Here is a 26708-nt window from a genome sequence, read left to right on the forward strand (position 1 = left end):
CATTCTGCCACCTTCTTCCTGTCATGTCCCGCTTCAGACATACTGATGCCCTCATTCTTGCCAGGACCTCTCCCACCTTAAAAACCTTGTAATGGAATTTATTCCCCCAAATACCTGCATAGCTTTCCTGTTCATCTTCTCAGTAAGGCTTGCCCTGCCCCCCGCCCCCTGTTTTAAAGGGGGATGTTCTTCCAACCCCATGCATCCCAACTTCATTACCTTGCTCTGTTTCTTCTTTTTTCTATAGCAGCCACCTTCTAACATGCTGTGTAATTTACTCACTATACTTAGTGCTTCTCTGTTTCCCACCGCGAATGCAGGAGCTTACATTTTCTAGCATATTGGAGGATCTATTTCCTCCTCTATTCCCTGATGTTTCCCAGCAACCAGAACAATGCTGGCACATAGAAAGGACTCAACAAGTATTTGCTGGATGAAAAATGAAAAGTTTTTAAGTGTTAAGTATTAGAAAATTGATTCAGAATGGCTGCTGGGCTGGGTTGAATACTTTCCCAGCAGCTTATTTTATTTCTGTCTTGCCCTTGGATACCAGGTTTGAGCCAAATTTATTATTCTCAACACTAGATATAAAAGGAAAAATAGGCCGAAGGTTAGAGGGGAAATGTGAGAAAAGACAGACCAGTGCCACCATCAATCCTCTTTCCTTCCCCCTTCATTGTCAACACAGGTTGTCCTGTCGTCTCATCATTTGGCCATTCTGACCCAAGGTGGGACTAACAGTGCCTCATGGATCACTGCCTGCCTGTCACTGGGTCTTCAAATTTGGTGGCTTTGCTTATTCTCCTGAGAAACACTGGGTTGAGCTGCATCACAAGTCATATAGTGTGTTCTTCCCGCTCCTCTCCTGTGCTCTTCCTGTGTGCCCTGTGCTCTTCCCTAGAAGCACGCCTGTCCCTGTCCCTTCCCTCTGCCTGAAGTCTCTTCTTCTTACTTCAGAATTGGGACTTAGGCTCATTTCAGAGATCAGAGGAATAGTTCTGTCCGTAATTACCACACTTGCTTTATCGTATCTGAGAGGTGATCAGTACCAGTAGAATTAATAGTATTGGCCAAGGTGTACTCACTAAAAGCAAAATTACCTTTGATTCATGGCACACTTTAAGCCAAACATTTACTATCTCAACCCCAAAAATAACCAAGAAGAATTTTGCTTCTCTCTTTTGAAGGAGAGAAAATCTTAACAGCATTCCTTGGGATAATCACCAGCTCACAGCTGCATCGCGTTATCTGTTCTCATCCCACATGACCTTCAGGAATCTCTCATGTAGGCAACGTGTGTCATCCTTGCAAACTTTTTGCAGTTTCTGTTAGTTCTCCTCATTGGGTTCTGTGGCTTTGTATAATCAGGCTTAGTAATGTGATTGAATCCACAGAAATCTCTTGAAGGGCAGGGTAGAAAGAAGTGGGGCGTCTTTTGGCTTTGGTGCTGGACTTGGCCTTCAGCAGTTCATGGGGGCCGGTGCTGTTTAACTTCTGGTCATGTTCTCTGTGGCAACAGCAGATGCGGGTGTTGGAGAAAGGGAGCTAAAACCGATGTTACTGGCTTACTGTTACAGGCCAGACATTCCGCTGTGGTGTTTGCTGTCTTCGTCAGGCATTTGTGATGTGGAAACGGAAGCTTAGAAAGGTCTGGCACCTTCCTGGTCACCTCACTAAGATGTGACAGAGCTGGACCTTGTTCAGCTTAAAAAGTACTGCCGACACACGGATGCTGGCACAGCCGGCGTACAGATCGCGGCTTCCGAAATAACCATGACACAGGGACCTGAGGAGTGTAAGAAGGTGGAGGTGTTAGAGCCCACTGCAGTGGTCAGGGAGAGGTCACAAAGGTTAACGGGCTTGAAGTGACTAGTGAGGGGTCTCATACCACACTTTGATTACTGACAATAGAAAGGGTTATCAATAAAGCTGGTGGGAGGTGATATGTGCTTAATTCTAATTTCTAATTGCCTCCCCCAGTCCAGTAACAAAAGCAGGTGAAAAAAACTGTTCCTGCAATGCATCTTCATACCTGTGAAATCAGGTTATGAATAGTGCCTGAGGGTCCTCCAGGATGCCCTTGTGTTTCCTTTGCATAGACCCTCTCTCCCTTGTTCACATGGGGAACAGCTGGTGAACCTTTCATGCCACAGTTCGGGCATCTCCCCTCAGTGCCATTCCCTGGCCCCTCTCGGCCTCCAGCTCCGGGGAGTTGATCCCACCACCTGCTCTGCTGGAGCTCCCGTACCTGCTTCTTACTGTGTGTGGCCATTGTCTGTCTCTGTCTCTTTGCTCACTAGACGGTAGCTCCCGGATGATGGGGGCCAGTACTTAGCCATCTTGCAAACAGAAGAGCTTGGCTTGGGACTTAGCAGATGTGTGAGTGAGTGGATGGCTCTCAGGCTATTGCAGAGAGTGCATAGGTAGCCCTTGTTTTGAGTTTCTTCCTGTGATGTTCAAGGGAAACAGAGAGAAGTAATTCAGATGATGCTGGTGAGCCTCTGGTCCCTGAGCTTTGAGAATACAGTGAGAGAGGGTGCGTGCAAAGCAGTAGGCAGTGCACAAATACCGTCTCTGAAAATTATAAGAAAACATTCGGTTGGGCCTCTTATTATTTTTTTCTAAATCTTGTGTAAATTGTTTATGTTCCACACTCCTTTGAATTGTTTTCATTTTTGGCTTAACTATTGTAGATAATCTCTTTAAATAAATTTTTTTGCTCAGTCATTGTTTATGGACAATATGTTTACTTGACCCTTTTTTTGGCAGTGTTAAGTGTTTGGATGAAAGATCCTATTTAAAACTTTAGAACTGGTGGACTTGGGGTCCACATAACATTACATTTAAGTGGAAAGGGTTTTTTTGTTGTCCTTTGTTTGGCTTGTTTAAATAGGCCCTTGGAGGGAATGACTTTGACCTGACACGTTGTGATACTGTAGTGTAGTTTAGCATACCCTTCTGGGTTTTTAACAGCGATAACCTCGTAGCCGGATAAAACCCTGTAATAGAAGTGTGTGTATGTGTGTGTTTGTGTGTGTGTTTCCTAAGAATCTTTCTTAGACCCCCCCAAATTTATGGAGGAACTTTATTTTTAGGGCATCTTATCCAAGGTTACTTTGATTAGAAACATAAACATGGTCATTTAATTTGTCTGTTCAAATAGGGGGGGCTGAACTACAAGTTGGACCCCAGGATTCTGGTCCTGCCTCCTCCATGAACTATCAGTGTGCCGTTGAACTTAGTTTCTCTGGGTTCCAGGTCCTCTGTTTGTGAACTTGAGGATGTTGAGTCTCTGAAGGTTCTTTCAGACTCTGCCATTCCGGGATTTTTAACCTTCAGCCCACTTTTTGGAGTCAGGATCATCAGCTCAGTTTGATGCTTTTGATGCCAGGCTCACGAATGGGGTGGAAGACAGCAGGACTTTGAGGAAGCTGAGAGTGGTTTATGATTAAGGCTGGAGCCTGTGATGGTTTGCGGGGGAAGTGGGAGGCTGGAAAGACTCAAGTCTGAGGGCCTGAGATAAGATGACATGTCCCAGCCCAATCAGTGAGGCCAGAGAAGGGGGCACATTCCTCCTTCCTCTGTGTTTTGTTCTACTCAAGCCCTCCATGGATTGGAGCAAAGGCAGTCTGCCCTGCTCAGTCCGCTGGTGTGAACACTCATCTGACGCAGAAACACCCCGGAATAGTGTTTACTCTAGGCATCCCTGGACCCAGTCAGGCTGACACACAAAGTGACCATCACACAGTCTTACGTGTTGTGCTTCATTCAAGCTCACGTCTTCACTGACCCCAAGCCCTCGCGCGCGTTTCTGCAAGCAGGCCTTCCTCGGGGCTCGGCCTCTTCTTGAGCCCGTTCATCTCAACCTGCTGTTTCCCCAAATTCTAGCTCTCCTGAGGGACCTAGATAATGTTTTAATAGCCCCTGCCTTTCTGGACTTCTCCGTTCAGTCAGCAGTTAATATTGTTAATCCTTTAACCTTGCTCTCGTTGTTTAATGTGTGTGAAGACCATTGTCCTAATATGGTTTTAAGTGTCCTGACCCTGGGAACAATGTTTATTCACATCTTTTAAATGCTTTAGGACTTTAGTGCCTGGCGCACGGTATTGATAAAATGATGGATGCAGTGATTAGAATTAACCTCAGAAGAATCCAAATAACTGTGCTTAAATAAGTTTCCTTGTCTGTGGTAAAGAAACGAGCCAGGCAGCCCAGGCCTGGTGTGCTGGCTGCGCCCCACCAGACCTCGGAGAGCTGTACTTCTGGCTTACTTCCACGCCATCCCTAGCGTCTGGTCCTCATCCCGCTGTTGAGAGGCAGCGTCTGCATTCCAGGAAGCAGGATGAAGAGAAAGGGGAAAGGGGGCATAGCGTTCTGAAGAAAAGACTTCTAGAAGGTTTTTCTGACTCTTCACTTCTATTCTGTTAGCCAGAATTTAATCACATGGCTGAAAGGGAGGCTGGGGAAATCTCTATTCCAGGTAGCTGTTTCCTAGCTAAAAGCCTAAGTGTTGTGCGGGGTAAGGGGAAGAGAGCCCAATGAGCAGTGAGCAGCCTTCGCCGCTGCTGACCTGCTTGGGCCGCGGAGGCCGTCCCCCTGGGCTGTGCCGTTGTGGAGGCTTTCTTTGTCGAGATACTCAGGAGACATTCGATTGGCAAGCAGAAGTCCGCCACTGCCCGTTTTTGAGTGGGATACACTAAACAGTCAATACTTAAGGATGAACATTCTACCAGCAATTCGGAAGTAAGAATGGGAGAGGAGTTGGGGAGAAGAGGACCAGTTCGGTGGCTGGAGCATGAACTCCGTGAGAAGTCCTCTCTGGTCTTATTTACAAGAGTGCAAGGCTTTCCTGTCAGGTGAACAACACCTAATGCTGACTTGGAAATTTTACCATTGGTTTTTCCAGTGTCACTAAAATGTCGGAATTCTAGGAGTTAAGGTCAAAGACTAAGCAAAAATGTTATTCTGTATCAAGCCTAAGACTGTCTCATTTGTGAAATTGTTTACATTAAAGGGGGGTATAACTAGTACAAATAATTCCAAAAGTATACTTTGTACCCATCTTTATTTTCTGGCTAGAGAATCCGAGGAACTGTAGCAGTCACAGACGCAAACGCAGGGATGCAGAGTGGAGGGACCTGGAAAGTATTTTCGCTCAGTGATTAGTTTCGGAATTAATCGTAGTTGCAGGCGCCATTTGAATCTAGAGTGACTTGGATTTTACATTTTCTTTCTCATTAAGATTATTGCCTTCCTAGGGGAGGTGGGCAGGGCACGGGTTAAACAGGTGATCAGGACCAAGGGAGGACACTTGCGTTGAGCGCTGGTGTGTGGAAGTGTTGAATCACTGTATTGTACTCTGAAGCTAATACTACACTGCAGGCTAACTAACTACAACTTTAATAAACTAAAAAAATAAAAAAGAATTTCACAAATCATGTTATGGCATAGTAAGGATATAACAGAATCTCTGTAGCTTCATGGTGTTTAACAACAAAAGGATAACTAATAATCTAGTCATTTGAAAAATATTGAACTATTTTTAAAAATGTTTCTATTGCATGTGATAAAAGTGGGAATTCAAATTTTTTAAAAAAGTACTCTTGAGGAAAAAAAATTTTTAAATAAAAATGATTATTGCACTCCTAAAAATAATTTCTTGCTTATTGAAAACATCTGTATCAGGGGAAGCATCTAAGTTTATCTTTTTTATCTTGCCAGTTTTTACAGATCCACTTTTTACTGTATTATTAGCATTATTTATTGTTATTTTGTACACTACTAAATAGGAAGTAGAATTTTGTTGCCATTTAAAAAATCCTGTTATTATGCATTTATTCTTTTACTTAGCATTTCTCTTTGGCCTCATTCGAAAAGGGATTTGAGGCCTCACTTTCATTATGTTGATGTTATTATTCTTGACCTCTTAACACACAAAAATAATCCAAGATGTTGCCTTCATTGACTGTACTTGTTCTGTGCCTGATCCCTGATATGTTTGCACTGCTGTGCTCTGCTAAAGCGCCTTGTAGTTTATTCTGACACTCATTTTTTTTTTTCTGTGTATGGGAAATTGGACTTATTTTCATTTGAAAAAAGTTACATGTTGTATGTGGCATTGCATGTTCTATGTGGTGTCTCTTGCTACTGGTTATTACTGAAGCAGAGACTATCCGGGATCAGGGCATGAGCTCGAAAAAGCAGCTGTCCTGGGACTGGCCTTCACCCCTTAGGCAGTGCTGCTGTGACATCAGTGGGCCTGGAGAGTCTTGCCATCAGGTTCGGGTCATGTGCTTTTTTGTAATGCTCTGGGGTGGAAACCATTGAGCTCCTTAGTGTTAAACAGACCACACGTCTTCTCAGTGAGATTAGATTTTGGTTATAAATGAGGCTTATCATCTGGTTTCTGAGTGGAGGCTGTGAGTGTGGGGTTAACCCTGATAACACTGGTATCCTCCCGAACCAAGCCCCAGAGCACCTGAGCTGCACCTCTCCTGAGTGTTTTTCAGAGTAAAGCAAATTCTTACCAGGAGGATGTATTTGGGTAGGATCATGACTAGGCTGGCTCTGTAGGTGAAGAGTGACAAGCTGGTTATTGGTTTTAAGCATGTGGATTTTTCTTTTTCCTCCTTCTTCTTCTTTTTTTTTTTTTTTAAGTAAACTTTACCCCCAGTGTTAGGCTCAGACTCGCACCCTCAGGAACAAGAGTCGTGCTCCGTGGACTGAGCCATCCAGGCACCCCAAAGCATGTGGATTTTTCACAGCACGTAACTCATCAGTGTTTACCTCATAATCGGAGCATGATTTAAGACGAAGTGAAAATCTGAGTTTGTTTCTATTTCAGTATTGTCCAGAGGACTGTAAGTACTGGTGAATTCATTATGGATATTTGATGCCCAGGAAAGAAATATTGATCAAGTTCGTAATATTTTCTTTCTTTCTTTTCTTTTCTTTTCTTTTTTTTTGAGCTATTATTTAGAAAGCAGGTTATATACCTATTAGATCACTGAGTACCATACAGACTCAGTGAGTGCCATTAACGAGGTAGGGGTGATCTCACCCTCCCTCTCAGTCATTGGGCATGTGGAGGGTGCCATTGTTGCCTGTCCTCCATCTGGAATGACCTAATTCTTTCCTTGCATTTTGATAGTCATTTAACACTTCTTGTTTTCTACCTTATTAGTATTACCCTCTGACTTATTAGTATTACTCTCATTTTTGTATGTATTTGTGAGTCCCTTGACTTTGATAAATCCTCAAATTCACAAGTACAATTACAACTGCATTGCTCACATTAAGTAGAGTGTAACTGAAAAACCTAAGAGACCACTTCAGACCTGTAGTGATTGAAAAAGGACTAAAGCCATAAAGTAATAATTTGTTAACTTAGTATGAATGAACTGCTCTGTCTTTATTGCATTGTCATTATGTATGAGGAGGATTTCAACAGCCTTACCCTGTTATGCCTTAGGGTTGGTAAAACAAGTCAGACTTGATCCTACAACCTGCCATAATCACAGAGAAGAGTCATTTGGCCCTTGGCCATCACCAGCTTTTATCTTGGCCTCTCCTTCTTGGATTAGTTAGTTGACAAAAGCTTTTTTTTTCCGTCCAAGGCAGTTTGGTTCGTGCTGAGCCTGTCTAGCTGTTAGCCCTTGTCTCAGTCTCCTCACCTTGTGAGGCAGTGCACTACCAAAGCTGTGGGATTGCCTGTGTTGTGTGGGGTTTCTGTCTCTCTCTCACACACACACAATATACATATCTTTCAGTGCAAATGAAATGCTTTTTCAGTTTTCACCTAGGTTGTCTATAGGTCTTGAAAAAGGTTTGTGTTCTCTATAGCTACAGTATCCAGTGTGGTAGCTAATGGGTGTACATGGCTTATTTACATTTAAATAAATAAAATCAGTTTCTCACCCCCACTTCAAGTGTTCCGTAGCTGTTTGTGACTAGCGGCTGCTGTCTTGGAACAGTTTTATAAACTTGGACAGTTTAGATATAAGAATATCCATCATTACAGAAAATTCTGTTGACTGTACTGGACTAGACACTCACTAAAGCAGCTTTAGGAGCCATTTGGTTTTCATGTAGATAGAGTATTTGGTGGAACCATTTGTATCACAATTTGAAGCCATTTTTGAATTCACATATTGCTCCAAACCCCATTTCTGATGTCTGGCAACAACACCATTGCTTTAGTGTACTTCTTGATTTTTCTCTTCACTTCCATCAGCATTATTAGCAGGTGACTTTTTTTCAGAGCCATCTGTCACAAAGAAAGCTTTTATCACACAAGTCTCAGTATTGAAAATAAGTTGCGAATCATTGAATCGCACTCTGCTACGGATGTTGGCGGTAGTTACGTGCCTCATTTGCTCCTGACTCTCAGGGAGAGGGATTCAGATCCGTGCTCAGCAATGTTGCACATTACTACATGTTTAGGACCTATCGGGTCATTCATGATGAGGCATAACTGTGAGGCTGTATCAGTAAAGGCCCAGGGGTTTTTCTCTGTTATTTAACCTCAGTTAAGCACATGGTTCTTCGGGATTGAGCCATGCTGAATTTTTCATGAACTTTTGTGTGTCCCACACAATGTCTTGCTCTGAGTAGACAGTAAATATTTTGATTAAATAAATTAGACAGCAGTTAAACATGAAATTATATGGTTTCTGAATGGTAAGAACTATTATAGTTCAGGAAAAGGAGAGTGGTATGAGCTAGAATAGTTGAAATGAGAGAGTTGTCATCAGCCACATAACTGGTTAGATGTTATGGTTCCAAAGCCAGTGCACAGTGACCTGTGTTTATCTCCTTTATTTATCCAGTAATTACTTTTAAATATTTCTTCATCCCTACCATGTGCCAGGCATTGAACTAGGTATTGGGGCAGTAGTGATGAGTAGGACAAACAAAAGTCTCTGTCCTCATAACTCTTACAAACAAATTGATATAAATATCGGTAGTAATGAGTGCTGCGAAGGCAAACAAAACAGGAAGTGGGTAGGGAACCTGGTTGGAGGGGGGGGCGCTCTGTAGATGGGGGAATCCTCGAAGGGCTCTGAAAGGCCGACCTGAGTGTGAATGAAGGGTAGACTGGATCACAGAAACGTTGGGAGAGGAACATTCCAAGCAGAAGCAGATGGGAGGGTTCGGATGTGGAGAACAAGTTTGGCAGGACTGAGGACTTGCCGTACTGGCTAGATCTGAGCAAGAGAGGGTTCACTTTGCCCTCTTAGAAAGCTGGAATATTGGATGTTTGCAAGTGTGGGCAGAATCTGTGGGCATGTCTGTTTTCCTTTTCTACTTCCCTTTTACCTCTTCTCCCCTCCACTATGACCAGCTGCCCTGGACGAGGCTAACATTAGCCCTTCCCTAGATTACCTTAATCCTCTTCTAAAGGTCCCCATTATATGACGATGTGAGGCTGCTAATTGTAGAAGGGGCAAGAGGAAGCAGACCAGTTAGGAGACCGTTGTGGTTGTCTGTGCTTGGTGTTGGTAGCTTGGTCTAGAGTGACAGTATTGAAAGTGGGGAGAGGCAGTTGGATTCTGAGTATATTTTGAAGGTAGTCACCTTCACCAGTCACCTGCTGGTGGGTTGGAGTGGGAGGGAGAGAGGAATACAGTTTGACTTCTGGTTTGGACCATAACAACTGGGTATGTGGTAGCACTGTTTCCTGAGAATGGAAATTCTGGAAAGCAGTGCTTTTTTTTTTTTTTTTAATTAAAGATTTATTTCTTTATTTTAGAGGAAGAGCATGATCAGGAGAGGCAGAGGGAGAAGAGAGAGCATCTCAAGCAGACTCCTCACTGAGCACAGAGCCTCAAATGGGGCTGGATCCCATGACCCTGAGATCCTGACCTGAGCCGAAATCAGGAGTTGGATGCTCGGGCGCCCTTGGAAAGCAGTGCATTTTGAAGGAAATAAAACATTCGGTTTTGGTTATGTTATGTTGTGCTTAAGACATGCATTAGATGCTGAGTGAACGTGTGAGGTCAGCTGCTGCAGGTGGGAGGACTTGCGCTCAGGGGAGGTTGGGTATTACTCACCTGCACTCACTAGGGAGCAGTGATTTTCTGGGTCGGAGGCCAGGTGAAATCATTGGGAGAGCTGATGTAGGTAGAGTATGAAAGAATGCCAGGGACTGAGCCCTGGGGTGCTCCTGTGTTAAGACTTGGTGATGAACAGATTAGAAAGTAGTGGCCATTGAGGTTGAAGGGCAACCAGAAGGGTCCACTGTTCCAGCAGCTACGAGAGGCCAGCATTTCAAGAAGAGATCTGCTGTTGCAAGGTTGCTAAGGGCTTTTATGCTGCGAAAAGTGGAAAGTCAGCTGTAATTTCAGGCCCTGGTGGCCGGCGTTCCCGTTGATACCACGGAATTCACCGTGTCTTCCTCAAAGTGTCCTTAGGAGTGGGGCTGTGGCAGTTCGTGTCTTCTGAGTTATGGACTGTGCTAATCTTTTATCTTAGAAATATATTTTCCTAGAAATAACGCTTAACTATGGATGTCAAGAGTGAAAGCTATTCCCAGTTATTTTATTGGTATTCCCTTGTTCGTACCTGGGGGTTCCCGTACGGTGTCGGAGCAGGGCGTGTTTGGAAGCCTCGTGGAATGGAGAAACTGCAGAGGCAGACGGAGGGAACTACTGGATCAGCAGGTGTGCGGACCGCTGAGCGTGCAGAGCCCTGCTGGAGCCAGTCTGCCTGCCACACCGGGTCCGCTTCCAGGTCCCCGTTCCCGGCAGTTGGCGCCGTCATCCATTCCACGGGGAAAACCGTAAACCTGCGTCCTCGTGTCGCGTCTTGTCTCTCCTCCACCGTCTTTACACGGTCACGACGTCCTTCCTCTCTTGCTTTTTGTCTTCGTCTTCATCTTCTTCATCTCCGTGGCCGCCAGCAGCCTGCCTTAGGCTCTCTGGCCTTAGCGAATCGTCTTCCTGGATCTTTTCCCCTCCTTTTATCTGTTGTTCACTCGGAAGATCAGGGTACGTTTTTAAAACGAAGTCTGCTTTCATCACCTTCCCTTCTTAGATCTTCTCAAAGGCTTCTCCTCGCTTACAGGAGAGAGCTCAGAATCCTCGAAGGGGCCTAGAGCCCTTTGTGGCCCGTCCGGCCTTCTGCGGCTTGCCCTTTCTCCCTCCCCTGCCCCAGCCTCTCCCTGCACAATGAGACATTCATCCCCTCTTTCTCTGCCCCTTGACCCTGACTCCTTCCCGCTTTGTACCTCAGCCCCGAGAGGCCCCTCCTGAGTCCTTTGTGTTGTAGCCTTCATGGCACTGTGCTCTTCCGCTTCAGAACATTGGTTCTCACTGGCAGTTAGTTGTGCAATTACAGATTCTTCCTATAGGATCCCTATTAGTTTGTCAGCCCCCTAGGGCAGGAGCTGGGACCTGCTCTGTTCTGTGTGTCTGGCACACCTTGGTGTCTGGCACTTGGAGACACTTGGTATGTGTTTCTTGTGTGAATTGACTTTAAGACATAATAACACAAATGGAAAACAAAATTTTCCTTTGGAAAAATGGGAGACTTAAAATGTTAGAAGGACAACTATAGTGGAAATGGCTAGTTTTCCCACAGCTGCACCCAATTCTGTCCTTCCTGGGTCCTCCTTACTGTCACCCTGCCATTCCTTCCCATCTCTCTTTCTTCAGGCTTTAGAGTAGCTGACTGCTGCCTCATGGTGGGACGAGTGGAGGCCCTTGAGAGTGCTGCTTTATGAGGACAGAATTCTGTTACAGCTTCACCAGGGCTTAGCTCAGACTCTTGAGCAGAGTCTCCCCTCTTTTGTTAGCTCTGATCTTGCCTGTGTGTGACTAGGCACTTTGGTCTTTTCCTTAAATCTTTCAGAAAATCTCCAGATAATTTTAGTCACCTCTTATTCTACTGCTTTCCTCTTGCCTTGGCTTTTCTTTATCTGTCTCAAATTCTAGAAGCTGCCCAACAGACAGTAAGTTTTCTCAGAGTTTCTGGGCATAAACTTTAGACATACACCATCTCTGGGAGTAACCAAGATGGCGCCAACACCAGTGCGCCTGTCTCTTAAGAGAGCTGACAGGTAAGGAAAAGTTTCCTTTGGGCTGAAAATGAGACGTGTGCATACTAAGATGACAGCATGAATCTGCTCACAAGTGAAGAGGGTGACAAGGTGAACCACCAAGTTTCAAACCATCATGATTAGACTTGATGTACTTCACAAAGTGTATGTCTCTCTCTCTCCCCACATCATAAATATATTTCAAGGAAAATACCTGGTGTTATAATAAGCTCGTCCCATATCTTTTGCTGTCTTGCCAAGATTTGAGTTATTTTATTCTGGGAAAAAGAAACTTTTAGTTTGTTTATTCGTTTGTGTTTTTTTTGTTTTTGTTTTACTGTTTAAAAAAAAAAATTCCTAGAATGGGGCAAAGGTATTTTAGTGTCAATTCGTTCATTTTATAATTTTTCTTAAATAGCAGTCGGTGGAACCAGTAGAAGCCAAGATGTCTTTCCTTTTTTTCCCCTAAAAAAAAAACTGTCTCACAGAGATGGTTTAGGCAAAGTCTAAATCATAGCTAGATACACACATATGTACCTATAGAGACATACTCTCCTGTTTTCCTTCCTTGGTCAAAAATTAAGTTGGGAAGTTGCCCTTTTGTTTCAGGTTAAGACTGTTGTGTTATTCTCTGTGAAGCAGAATGTTTACCTTGTATGTTTTAGCATTTTAAAAATCAAAATTATCTATTTTAAAAACTTGTCTAGTTTTATGATGCTTTATGAAATGTCAGTCTATGTTTTTAACCTTATTTGAAAATTTCCTTTGAAGATAAACTGTAACTGGAAACTAATGATTTGCTGTGAGAGATTTTGTCTATATTCACATATCCTTAATAGGAAACAAAAGTTAAAAGGAACACATGAGTTCAGCCACCCACACGACAGGAAAACAGTCTGTGAACTTACATAATTTCTGGGTGTTGAGTAAGTTGTCATTTTATATCTCTTGTGTTTTGCTTCGGTAATCCTCAGTCCATACCCAACAGTAAATAGACTGTTCCAGAATCAACAAATCATGGTTTCCATTGCCATAGCCTTGGGGGTGCACCAGGAAGCTTCAGATTGGCTTTCAGAGTGAGCCAACCACTTACACCACTGGTGTGGCTTCTCATGTTTGTCTAAAGTGGACTTCCAATTTTCTGTGCCCCCAGTAGAAGACATCTAAATAAGTTTGGAAATTCCTGCAGTATGCAGCATTAGGCGGCTGCTTAAAAAGTCATGCTGAGGAAAGATGCTTTATGACATTAGGAAATATTTAATGAAAATGCTGGACAGTGTTTATCGGTCATTATGTGTCAGACACCTATATTAACACATTTAGTCTTAAAAAATTATATGAGATAAATGCCATTATTTTCCTGAGTTCACATAGTAGTAGTAAGTAACTACTAGGCAGTACTGTCTCTCTATCATGTATTATAACCTGCTTTTAATCTAACAAAACCATATGCATAAGATAATGATCTCCGTTTTCTTTAAAAAATTACTGACGTGGGTACATGTGTGTATATTTAGCGCCATTAAGATGTCAGGACCGTAGCTGATTTCAGTGATTTTTATTTTCTTCTTTGTGTTTTCCAGTTTTACTATAATGTAGATGGATAACTTTTACAATAGTAGAGGGAAAAAACAAGTAGATTTCTATGGCAGTAGATATATTTAAACAAAGTAGGAGGAGAAATGGATTTCAAAACAAATTGTCCACCGTTCTCCGTTAGGTGCCTTTGTGTTTTCCATCACTGGGAGCAATTAAGAACAGAGCCGCTGTGAGTTATGCAGACAGGGACTGTTTTGTTTAGTTATTGGATTCGTGCCTACAGGTGCTTTGCTCAAGGGCAGGGTAAATCTGATCTAAGGAAATAGGCTCAATTTAAGAAGGTTTCTCTCTCCCATAAAAGTGTTCAGGGTGATAGAGCCAAGCACTTACTCTTTTTACTTGACTGAGACAGCCTTTCCTTGCCTGAGGCTCTCTTGACACATCATCTGTGTCGGTGCCTGGGCCACCTGGTCAGCCCCTCCCGCCACGGTGACCGTCTATTGTTTCACTAATTGAAGCAGCTAAGCTGCGCTTGAGATCTCTCAAATCCTTGGGTTGCACAAGGCCTTCCCTCCAGCCCCAGTGGAGTGGTACTCTTTGCCTCCCTTGTCCCCATCAGTGATTTGTCCGTGCGGCAGCAGCTTACACAAGTTCCCGCCGCACCTGCTGGCTTTCCTTTTTCTTCTGACTAGAAAGTGAGTTCTGCTAGAAGCAGGGGACATGCTTACCTGCCCAGCAGGCTCTACACTTCCTGTACTTGGCCGACGGGCCGGGTGCTTTTCAAAGATGAGTTACCACACAGCTACCATCTAAGGTGTAATAGTATGAGTCCACACCTAGAACAAAGAAGTCAAAGGTGAGGGTATAGGACTCCAGAAAAAATAGATTGGGTAAAGGTCAAGAACAATTTGGAGAGCTTTTAGGGAAAAGCAAAGAGGACATTCCCAAAGGATTAAAAATGCGTGTCTAAAAATTTTGTAGCTGTAAGAATGATCTGGGGAAATGAACATCTGGACTACTGGAGAAAGATTCTAATGAATTTTCAAGAGGGAAATTAAATACAGAAAAGTATGCTCTTTTCATCCACATATTGGATGAATCGTACTCACTCATTGACATCTGCGACTTCTAGAGTAGCCTGTTTGGTTAAGAAAACTGGCCACTTCCTTTTAACTTATTTACCTGGAAAAAACATTTATTTTTTTGTATCTGTCCTTCAAACAGCATCCTGGTGGGGAAGAAGTGTTAAGGGAACAAGCTGGAGGGGATGCTACTGAGAGTTTTGAGGACGTGGGACACTCTACAGACGCTAGAGAACTGTCCCAAACATACATCATTGGGGAGCTCCATCCGGTGAGTACCTTACTGGGGACCCCACTTCTCTTGAAGGCTGTGGCTTGACCTCTCTTAAAACTGTAGACTTGCATATTACAAAACTGAAGAAGTAGTAAAGCAAAAACAATTCCTCCTGATTATATAAGACCATTCTCGTCATAAATAATCGACCAGAAATTTCTTTGTATTTCCCTGATTGCAGTTTTCACTGTCACTTAGAGTCGGGACCCTCTAACCCAAGGCTAGGGGCCAGTGCCTCTCAGACAATGAAGTGTCATGGAGCAACATATTTTAGAAGGTGGGGGTCATTGACCCTGCACGGTTTCCTTCTTTTTTTTTTCTTTTGTAACTAAAATATTTTAAGACCTTTTTCTTTTTTTCTTTTTTCTTTTTTTTTTTTTTTTTTAAGATTTTATTTATTTGACAGAGAGAGACACAGCAAGAAAAGCACAAGCAGGGGGTGGGAGAGGGAGAAGCAGGCTTCCCGCTGAACAGGGAGCCCGATGCGGGGCTCGATCACAACACCCTGGGATCTTGATCCGAGCCAAAGGCAGGCATTTGACAGCTGAGCCACCCAGGCACCCCTTAAGAAATATTTCTTAAGAAACTCCCTTCTACTGTCATAATTTGAGAATATTTCAATTCTAAAAAAATGATTAAAAAATTTTAAACCACTGTTAAATGAATAAACTCTGTCTTCTGTAAAACCCACACATTCTCCTCACTCTTCCCACATGACCCCAGATCTTTGAGAACATCAACTTTGGTGCCAGTCCCTGGACTGACTTGGGGAAAATGCTGCCTAATATAGCTTTTATATAAACCCGGGGCTGTAATATGAATTTAGGTCCTTCTGTGACAATTTTGAATGACCTTATGAAACTTTGCTAATCTGTCAACCGAAGTTATCTGGAATGTAGCTGAACTCTTGGGAAGAGGTGGTGGAAATCTAAGCAGACAGTGAATCCGTTGCCTGACATTCAGCTGTTCTTACCTCTAGAGAGCGCCTGGGTCCCTCAGCACGGTTGTGCGGTCTCCTCTCTGCTCCCTGCTCATGCTGCTTCACCAGGGCCAGCCCGAGGCAGGAGGAGGTGCTGTTAGAAAGGGGCTAATGAGGGCATGTGGTCTTAGCCCGAGTACGCATGCTGAGAAACCACTGCAAAGCAAAACCCATATGAAAAGTTTTGTCATTATAATAAAACTCACATATAATTGCCAAATATATTTGCCAATAATTCTAATGTTGTCATTTATTATAAAACATTTGTAAATGCAAACCAATAGGTGTGTCGTATGAAATATTAATCAAATAACCTCCCGTATACCAATTAGCAAGCTAAGAAATTTAACATTGCTCCCCCGCAAAGAAAAGTTTTGTTTCTTGCAATATCTATGAAGGAAGGAAAGCTTAAAGGCTCTTTATGGAAGGTCTGAAAGTAGGAAATCTGTTCTAGAGCAATTTCCATTGAATAGGGAGGTGGGTTTTTTGTTTGTTTGTTTGGCCATAGGAGGGGTAAGAGTAAGCCCTAAGGAAAGAATGAGCTTTCCTTAGCTGGAGAATTTATTCACCCACATATTTTCATCTTCATCTTCATACTTTACCAAAGTTGAGGTAGTTTTATGGTAACCAGAGGGGGTTTCCTTTAAAATGTTTGATTCTATCCTTAGTCTTCCCTTTCTAAACTTGCGGGTATAGAGGAGGTGGGTTGTGGCTGTGACTACAGCGTTTCTGCCCCATCTGCCTACTGTGATCCCCTGTAGTCACCTCTAGGTGACCTTAGTTTGGACTACCTCAGCCAGAGGTTTAAGAAAAGTATAACCCCACAGGTGGGAGAGTGAAGGGATTCACTGAGGATGCCGCACCCAGTCGCACGCACAGGTACACACACACCTGCGCTCATTTCCGAGGGTAGTGGGGGAGGATCCAATTCGGTCTGTCCCGGAATTGAAGATCAAAATCCAAGTCTAGTAAATGTGTATGTGCACAAGTGCATAAATGTGATTATCACGGGTGATGTTTTAAACTCGGAACTTTAGACTGAAAATTAATCAATCGGCTATTAACTTTTGCAGTCAAGTCAGATGGATCAGACTTCGTAATGAACAATATAGATAGAAGGACCTAAAGTGCTAGTTACTGAATAGCAATGCTTTTTTTTTTTTTAAATCTCAATAAAAGTGACTTACTTTTGGACATGGTACTTTTGTAAATGTCCTTTCATTCTACAATGTGCCTTTTTTTTTTTTTTTTTAATTGCAGGATGACAGAGCAAAGTTAGCCAAGCCTTCGGTAAGTGTGTCATCTCCAGTGTCTCCGTGGCTGTGCCTATCTTCACTGTATTTCATACCTGTCAAACTGCAGGACAAGCATTGTCTAGCTATCTGAATGAGACCAGCATAGGTCTCTCTAGGTTAGATGAACATGTAACCTATTGACTTAGCAAAATACTTTGTGCATAGACCAGCCATCCTGTTTCATTAGGCCTGCTTGTGTGTTCTCTTTGTAAGACTCTCAGTACACCATTTTTTCATCTAAGTATCAGTAGATACCTCTTAAAGAGTTACTTTTATAAGTAAGCACTATGCTTCTGATCTCAAAAATTTGACACAAGCCTTATTTTCAGAGAACTTAAAATCTGAGCAGAGGTCTTACTACTTGAGCCTTAGAGAACACTACTTATGTTTTCTTCATCTCCTTGTCCCTGGGACGTAATAGGTGTTAAATAAGTATTTATTGGATGAATTTAATGTTAATCAAATGAAATAATAACTTTTTGATGCATTTTCCCTTAGGAAAGGAAAATATATTCTAGGGGATATTAATTTTATGCCCTGGTTCACTTGCCCTTCTCTCTGAGCTGGTCTTCTCACTTAACATTTGAAGATAAATCCATAATAAGAATTGATGACAACAACCAGAGTCCCTGACAAGTACAAGCAGACAGAATAGTTGTTGGCCTGTAATTAAAGGACCATGGAGGAACATTTTGCTTAAACCACAGAATGAGAGAATAATTTTTCTTTTATGGTTCCTGTTCTTGCTTTTATTAGAGCCCAACAGTGGGACTCCACAGGGCCTGTATGAAGAACTGGTGAACTCATTTACTAGCTGCTGTTGACAAGATGTTGTCTTTAATCTACAGCAAAATCAGAGCAGTAAATCCAATAGAGCGTAAAGGCCATATTTACCTTCATACCCCAGATGGTACAATATAAGTCTTGATTAATGCTATTTCCTACAAAGCAATTTCATTTATATCCTCTCTTTTCCCTATTCAACAAGTTCAGTGTTGGTGATCTGAGTACTTTGGGAAGATAAAAAATGGACTTCAGAGTTTGAATTGCCTCTACAACAGTTGCTGAGTCCTTGCTTTTGGGTCATATGACATTAGCCCCTTTTTTGAGGCTATTTTTGGGGTAACTGAAATCCTTTGATGTGGGTAGATTTTGCTTTTTCTGCACAGTCAGGTCAGGGAAAAATTATGTATTTTTTTCCTATTGGGTGTTCAGTGTGTTAATAATCTTAGTACAAATCATTCAGCTATAATAAAACAAGGATTTGATCAGGCTCATTACATTCACTTAGATTTAATGTAGATCCAGTCATATCCCAAACAATGATGCCTACAAACAGAAGTTAGAGCAGAGCTGGTAAGCAGGTCTCCTCCATGCTGCTGTATTACTTAAAGACCATCTCTTTCCTCTTTTCGAACATACGTGACTTTGCTTGTATCAGCAGAAGTAGGACGAGAACTTGCTGTCTTTTTTAGAGGACATAAGTAAATACAATGGAAAAAAAATACATGACCACTCTTTGGGGTTTATCTTTCTTATACTTCTGGTTTGCCAGAAGAGTGTGTCCTTAGGTATTTCTTTTGGTATGTGTGTCTCTGTACAGCCTTCTGCCTATGTCCAGGCTGATACATGTAAGCTGTGGTCTGAATCTGTTCATTGCTGTCCCTGAAAATACCTAGTTGAACTATGAAATAAGAAGCAACAAAGATTATTAGCTTGACCCTGCCCAAAAGAAAACATGGTGTTTAGTTGCCAAAATAAGGTATTTTGTAGAGTTAGAAATGTTGCATTTTTAAACAAATTTATATCTTTTAAATTTGCTTACATGGAGGGTATCAGTAGTATCAATACCTTTTTTTGGTTGTGGTTTTCAAATCATTGCAGTTTAAGTGACTTTATTTGGGCCTTGTGATATCCCTGTGGGATCCATAGACCTTCCAGGGAAGGTAACAGTAAAGCTCAGATCTTGCTGCAGGCTTTGAGCTTGTTCAGGTCACACTGCAGAACCACGGCTAGCACCCGTCTCAGGTTCGGCTGGTGCAGTTTCTTAAGCTGCTTCTGTAGGCTCTGTACTCCAAGGCGTCAGTGTCCCTGATATTTTTAGGAAAGCCTTCCAATTAAGGAATAGGCTGAAGTAGATGAATGTGTAAATGAGATGATTTCGCTTTACAAAACTTGATGAACTTCGCATGATTTTATATATAGCTTCTCATGGACTGGTGGAATTATTAATTTTTGCTCTGTGAAATTGAGCCCCTCAAGGTCATAGAGTGAACAAGTGGCAGAGCCTGTAATAAAAAATGGTCTTTTCTGCCTGTTGGTTGTTGACATATTTGTTAGTTACACACAGAGGCCCAGCTTGGGCCCCTCAGACCATTGGACAGGCAGGACAGTTTTAGTTTCCTTTCTCATCAGTGTGGTAAGTGGTAATTCAACTTGCTTTAACTCTCAGGCATCTCTGGGTTAAGAGCCTAACAGATAATAAACACTCAGAAATGTATATAATCTTTTTGTTGCTGGCAGTGATGGTGCCCTAACAGTTTTAGCATTAACGCTAAGGGCAGTGATGGAAGGGGGAGGAAGGCTAGGCCAGCCTAGTTTCCATAGAGTTGTCAGCATGTTTGGTAAAATGCACGTGCTTGGTATAACAAAATAACAAATCTGTATTTGCGTTGTTTACTATTCTGAGCTTAACTTTCTATTGTGACAATAATGTTTCACTTTCAGTGAGCCTTTGTGCTCCAGTTTCAGAACGTACTACGTCTTCTAGTAGCTGAGTAATCATTTCATGTAGTCTGGTGACTTCTAGTAATCCTTGTTACTGTTATTCATATACGCAAAATTTGAAAAATAATCTTGCAGTAGCTATGAATACTTTTGTAGTCACTAAGATTTAACATTGCTTAAAAAGATAATAAATGTGTGAAGTTTTCTTTTTAAATGACTTATTTTTCCCCCCTACTGTGTCAGGAATCTTAAAGGCCCTATCTCCAGGTTTGTGGGTCTCCTAACTGATATGCTTGCTCTTCCCTAACAGTTTTGTGCCTTTTCATGGGGTTTCTCTAACGCTTTGCCTCACTGCGGAGTGTGCGTTGTTTTGCTAATGGCTTATCTTGTGCTTTGGGAAACTGCAGAGATGGACTCTCAGATGAAACTACCTTACTTACGGCTACCTTCCTCTGAGGCACTAATACTTTTTGCTGGTGTGAAATTTCCAAAGAATGCTTCTTAGCTTTCAAGCCCAGAAAAGTGTATTTTTCCTTGGGCCTTGGTTATTCATCTGTTTGGGGAAGTGTGTATTTTTTTAGAGCCAAAATTAGTTCACTTTCATGGTACTGACAGAACTTCTCTCAGAAAGTTCTGGAAGGGAAAATAGGCCAACTCTGAAAGACCCCAGGACACACAACGGCCGTCCTTATTTGGAGGTTTCTTGGCCGGTGACCCTGTGAGGTCAGTTCCTGAGGCCTCCACTTTTTAGAGCTGTCTGGTCAGAGTTAGAGAAGGCCAGGAAAGGTGGTGGTCCACAGTGTGGTGATTTAAATGACAGTTCTTATTTTTCTCTTTTTGGTTGACATGCCTTTTAATACAACTTGGGTACATTTTTACTTCATATAAAATTTGAATGAAATAACTGATTTTACTGAAGATTTCATTCATGCTTTTAAAGAATTAAACTTCTCTTCCTCAAGGTAGTCGTGGGGTTACGTGCCCATGTACATGATCTCTGTTTTCAATTTTACATTATTCAGGTGTGTACTGCGTAGAAGATATTTTATGTCACCTATTTTTAACATTTTTTTCAAATTATCTAGGTTATGTTTGTAAGTGATTTAAATACACATGATTCTTAAATCTTTTTCTTCTAAAAATGGTGAAATTAGGCCTTTTAGTGAAAAGTTGATGTTATGATTTTCCCTTCCAATGTGTTTTGAAGAATGTACTGAGTGGTGTGATCTTATTGTGAAAGAAGTTCTTAGTCAATTGAATCTATGTTCAGATGTTCCCTTTAAGTTCACTTTTTCTCTTGTGTTTCAGGAAACTCTCATTACTACTGTTGATTCTAATTCCAGGTATGTCGTAGTTTTCTCTTAAACCGATCAGAAGACCAGTGGAATCAGGGTGTGCTTAGGGGGCTCTTCCCCACCTGAGGACTCAGGGTCCCACTGCACCCCTCTCAGTGGACAGCCCAGGGTCTTCTCCACTTGGCTCCCAGATGACTGAGGACATCCCCTCCTCAGCTGTCAGAGAGCTCAGCCTCTGGACATTCTTCAGAACAACCCCAGATCTCTCCCTCCAGCTGCAGCCTGACTAGATTAGGTCTCCTTTCCTCCAGGGTCGTCCTCTGGCCTACACAGTCTTTCACTGTCCAGGCAAACATGCTCTCTCATTCACTATATGGTCCATTTCTTAAATTGTAGTGATTATTTCTCCCTGAGCCTCGGCTCAGCATTCCTTTAAGTGTAACATGAACACTTGGTCTAGGGACTGGATTTCTGTGTCACAGTCCAAGATCCTGTTAACATTTGTGGCAGCTCTACCATATCATCTTGCAGAATCGCTTATATCTCTCTGGTGGACAGAGAGATTTGGCCCCAAGCTCAAAACCACACATTCGTGCCAATTTTATTTCACTGTGTCAGATGTAACTGCGCCAGTCTGCTGGGGTTCTGGTACTTTCCCTGCATTCAGGCAGTAGTCCTTCACCATATGTTTGTTGACAGGTCAGTTTCCTTCTAAATGGAAACTGAAAACCCCAGCAAGATGAAAGTGATATTTATAATCCTTTTGCAGTTTAGATCTTTTTATTGAACTCAGTCTTTGTAGGGGTTGATGTTTGAAGAGTATTAGAGGACAGTAAATTTATGACAGAAAATATATTTATAGGCATTATCTGACAATTCACATTCTACAGCTTGTATTATTTTGTTTTCTAAGAAACTATAGGTTCATATCTAAATTGAAGATCATTCTCATTTTGTCTCTGGTTTGATCTGTAATCTATCATTTTATAGTCAATCAAAAATTCTAGGCACCAGGACTGAAACAGTGTGTAAGTTAGGGATTTTTCTGCGTTTACACCTATGAACCACAGATTAAGTAGTTTGGGCATGCGGTTTCTTAATGTGGTAAATCTACTGTGTGTGGGTAAAGATTAGATTTTCAAAACAGAATCATGGAACATAGTGCTGTGGTGCTCATAGCAACCTTAATAATCCTACGACTCAAACTCCTTAACTTCACAGTCCGGGAGATGTGCTTTTTCTCTTGGCTGTAAAGCTTGCTGGTGGCTCTCCCAAGATGAGAACCTTGATTTTCTTGTTCTCAGTTTAGCTATTTTAAATTCCTAACATATGTAAGTAGAATAAAACCTGTAAGGAATATTTGCTTTTGTGAACCTGTGAGACATAACCCAGAGTTGGTGTCCTTAGGTAAGTCGCTATCTGTAGGGAGCATCTGTTGGGGGAGCGATTGATAGCTCTTTATGTAAGTTTAGAGAAATAGATTTAAGTGGCCTGGGGATGGGGATCATTAATTTTCTTAACAAAGCTAGAGCCCTTGCTGGTATACTAGGGCATGTGTTGCACTCAGGTTGATTTAAGCAACTCAGACTTGACGTTTCGTCCAGGCAAGTTACAGAGGTAGTACAGACATGCCACAGTGATTTTCATGGTAATCAGAAGGAGCAAAGGTTTTGAGTCCCGTGCATTGAACATCATGCAAGCATTATTGCCGTTTCTTTCCAGCTGGTGGACCAACTGGGTGATCCCAGCCATCTCAGCGCTTGTGGTGGCTCTGATGTATCACCTCTACACCGCGGAAGATTAAACACATTCTCAGAAGCCAAGGAAAGAAGAGACTGCTTTGGACCAGGGAGAGAGAAGCTAATGTTAACTGCTTCAACTGACAGAAACCTTCACCTGAAAAATAATTTTAACATACCTGTTTCCCTTTTCTCCTACTTCGAACCAAACCAAAAAGAACTCTTCTGTTCTTTCTACTCCTGAACTCTTAGAATGTGCCTTTCGTTCATCAACTTTTTTTGATGTTTCATCACTACATAATTTACTTATTGTAAGCATGATCTTTTAAAAATATATCTGGCTTTTAAAATATACCACGTTTGCCTGTCTATTTGGTATATAACTGTTCCAACATTTAGAATCTCATTATTTAGCAGACTCATTTAATGTGCTAATCATTCAGACTCAAGTAGTCTCTATGAAGTGAGATGGACAGTGTCCTTAGATCTCTTCTTGGGCGGCTTTCTGTCTCCCTTAAGCCAGTACTGCCTGCTCCAGCATAGTTTCCTTTCCCAGGGAATTAAGAAAAGCTCAGAAATGAAGATTTCTAATTGTTCTACTTGAAATAGATGATAAAATGAGAAGGTGACCTAAAGGACCTATGAAAAAGACTCTCATCTCTTATTTGATTAAAAACTACAGTCAACGTAAAAGGAAACCTGTGAACCATGGGAGGACATTTCAGCTGTTCCCTCTCACAGACTAAAAATTTACTGAAGAGATTCTCAGTCATATAGGTTCTAAAGTTTAAAAAAAATTCCTCATTCAGAGGCAAAAACTTTATATACTCATTAAGGAAATGGTTGATTTCCTGCTTCACAAAAGCAAAATTTGAAAGAGATTATGGGACATTTGGAATCCAATTTTTGAAGAAATGTAGCTGGTGGCGGTGAGCCCAGAGGAAGTCTGGTACGGCTTCATTCATTTTCTCATTTGAGTTCCAGTACACTAATTCTGTCATCTTTATTCTCTTCCCCATACCTTTTTTCCCTTTAAATGTGGAAGCTTAAGGGATGAATTAGATTCCAAGTACTTTGTAGTTATGTATGACTGTGCAAGTTTCTGTTGGCATACTAACCAACTGATAAGCACTGGAATTTTTCAGAAGTAACTGAAACACCTTAGAAAGGAATTTTTTAATTATAGAGTATTGTTTAAAAAGAGGCAAAAGGCCCCAAATTGAGTCACTTGTGCTAAACCCATGTCACCACACTAAGATTTGATACCTAAACTGTTGGGCGGTTTCAGCCTCTCTCAGGAGTGGCATCTTAGGCCAGCCAGTCTGGAATTAATCTGGTCAGCGCTAGCAAGATAATCCTCGGTGGACACCCACCCCCACGCGCCGACCCCTCCAACTCAGGTGACTTTGCTTGAAACAGTCAGCTCTGCTCAGTCTCTCTCTGCCCGTGAATGTCTTCCATTTGGTACAGCTCTTGGAGTTTCTATTTGCCAGACAGGATATTTCCCAGTTGATGAATTATTGAATAAAACTAATAAGATCTTTACATTTTATTCAGATGAATTTTGGATTTTATCAGATTGGGTGGCAGTGATGGGATCTGAAGGGCACTTCTGACAGCTTCGGGGGCCATGAGAAACCTAGGCATGGCACCCACAAACTGCATTCTCTTTCTTGTTGTTTCCAAGGACCGTGGGTAAGTTCCTCTCCGTTCTGAGCTCTGCTTTCTTTGTGTCAAGCTCCTGACCTAACTGGCTTCCCAAGCTCCCATTCGATGACTGTCACTGACTTCATGTTGAAAACTGCTGGCAGTCCAGTCCAAAGTCCCATCGGGTCAGGATCCTCAGCCCTTGGTTAAGTCTCTGATTCTGTGTTGCTGGTGGTTCACGTAAGCTGGCCTGGATCCAGTGTGTTTTGTGTAGTTAAAGGCTCTTGCTAATGGAAATCTTGGACGCCCAAAGCTGTATGATTGGTGGTCATGGGCTGAGCGTCTAATAGCTCTTGGAAAGCTTGCCACCCAACTTCACCCAGAAGTTGGTCACGGAACAGGTTAGATTGACACTAGGTTACCCGCCAACCTCAGGAAGGTCTCCACATGGTGAGATACACTAGAGAACACCACACAGTCCCCATCCCAACAACACATCCCTTTGGATATTACTCAGGTCCCAGAAAACCCAAAGCCTTCGTTCCAAGAGTTGAGCACACCACCTTTTGGGCGCAACTTCTTTCTTATTTGTTGTCTAAGAACTGTGGTCCAGAAGCTGTAGATATTTACAACAATGACAAAGTTTTAGTGAATACAACCTAGAATTACGATGGCCCTTATTGAGGAATGTTCCCATTGGGCAAGATTTTGAAGGCCAGGGCTCCCAAACCAAACAAACAGAATGGGTTCCCCCAGGCTCTAGGAGATCCTCCTCAGATATCTTAAACTCCTTGGTCAAAGACTGAACTAAGGGGCCATAGTCAAAGAATTTCCTCAGACCAGGGAGGATTCCCAAAAGTTTCCTGAAGAATTCAGAGTCATTAGCAGGTCCAGGGAACCAGGCTTCCAGATCTTTGTGGGCTTATGCGCATGCGGGTTAGCCCCGAGGAAGCCCTGAAATGGATGCCTGAAGCAGATTGGTATAAACCTGAAGACATTTAGGGTTCTCGCTCTTACAGTTCCCTCACGGCCCAGAAAATGCTTGCAAGAATGGTGATTGACCTTTTAAAAGCCATTGTAGGAAGGAGTTTTCCCTGCCTGCCCCATTTGGTTTATTCAAATAAGCAAACAAACAAGATGAACCTTGGCCAACTTGCCAGCCCATCTGGAAGCTCTCTTCCTGTGGTACCCCGGTTGCGTATAATAAATGAGGTCTCAACCTTGCTCTTGCTGCCCTGTTTGTAAATGGACCAATTCCTGAGACCAGTAGACTAGTTAAAAAAAGCAAACCATGATGGAACTGAGCTCCCATCACTCTGATAGAACTCATGACCACAGCTGAGTGCTTTGAAAGGAACTGAGGAACCAGACTACAAAGTTTCCCAGAGTTGATGGGACTTCAGGGATTTTTGGTAAATGACTGTTATTCTCTTAAACAGCCCAGGGAAACCGAAAATGAACAGAAAACCTTGCCAGGTTCTGGTGGACACTGAAGCTGCACTAAGTCCGCTTGGAGCCTGTGGGTGAGGTCTTGGGGAAGCTGGCAGAGGCGGGCTAAGGGTGAGGGTCCTTACCAGAGCCAGCTCTCCTGGATCTCGGTCTGCAGTGCCCAGTCAAGAGGGGAAAATAAAATTTCTTGAGTTGTCTCTTCCTTTCCAAAACCCATTGGTTATCGACTCACTCTCCCTGCAGGGATAGGTCTTGCCCTTTCGCTTGTCTCATTTTGTGTCCTAAGAACTTGGCTTGGCTTTCTGCCTGCCTTGGACATGACAGTTGTCACTTCTTTGTTTTGGCTGTCTTTGGGAGTTACTCCCTAGATCTTGGGAAGGTAGTCATCTTTGTATCTCTTTGCAGGGGGACCCCTCTTAACATCCAAGAGGGGATGTTCACTCCTGCCAGAAATATTTATTGTTTGTCCCAGCTAAAAACTAACAAAATATTTAAAAGATTTTTGTAAAGTAGCTCTGTGGTCAAAAGATGGCCAGACCAGAAGCTGATAGTCAGTGCCTAATTGTCATTTTATTGTAGGCCTTCTCCCCTAACCTAAAATGAAACTGTGGATCCAGAAGGAAAGAAAAACCTTCTGAAGGCTTT

General features: G+C 42.4%; 1 protein-coding gene across 3 annotated transcripts in view; it reads left to right on the plus strand.

Annotated features, from left to right (window-relative positions):
* The window catches only part of LOC116876206 (cytochrome b5), a 36105-nt gene extending 12784 nt beyond the window's left edge, over positions 1 to 23321 (plus strand). The window contains exons 2-6 of one of the 3 annotated variants that reach the window (XR_004384358.1): positions 14801 to 14929; positions 17172 to 17201; positions 20177 to 20200; positions 21242 to 21276; positions 22951 to 23021. Coding sequence is in view for 2 of the 3 variants with exons in the window: in XM_032872224.1 (XP_032728115.1) it covers positions 14801 to 14929; positions 17172 to 17201; positions 22951 to 23211 (420 nt within the window). In the remaining variant the exon portion in view is untranslated. Of the gene's footprint in view, positions 1 to 14800; positions 14930 to 17171; positions 17202 to 20176; positions 20201 to 21241; positions 21277 to 22950 lie in introns of all 3 variants that reach the window. The other 2 variants (XM_032872225.1, XM_032872224.1) reach the window with 2 other exon arrangements.
* Positions 23322 to 26708: the final 3387 nt, after the last annotated feature.

The sequence above is a fragment of the Lontra canadensis genome, unplaced genomic scaffold (assembly GCF_010015895.1).
Source record: "Lontra canadensis isolate GAN:19392208 unplaced genomic scaffold, GSC_riverotter_1.0 scaffold44, whole genome shotgun sequence".
Lineage (NCBI taxonomy): Eukaryota > Metazoa > Chordata > Mammalia > Carnivora > Mustelidae > Lontra > Lontra canadensis.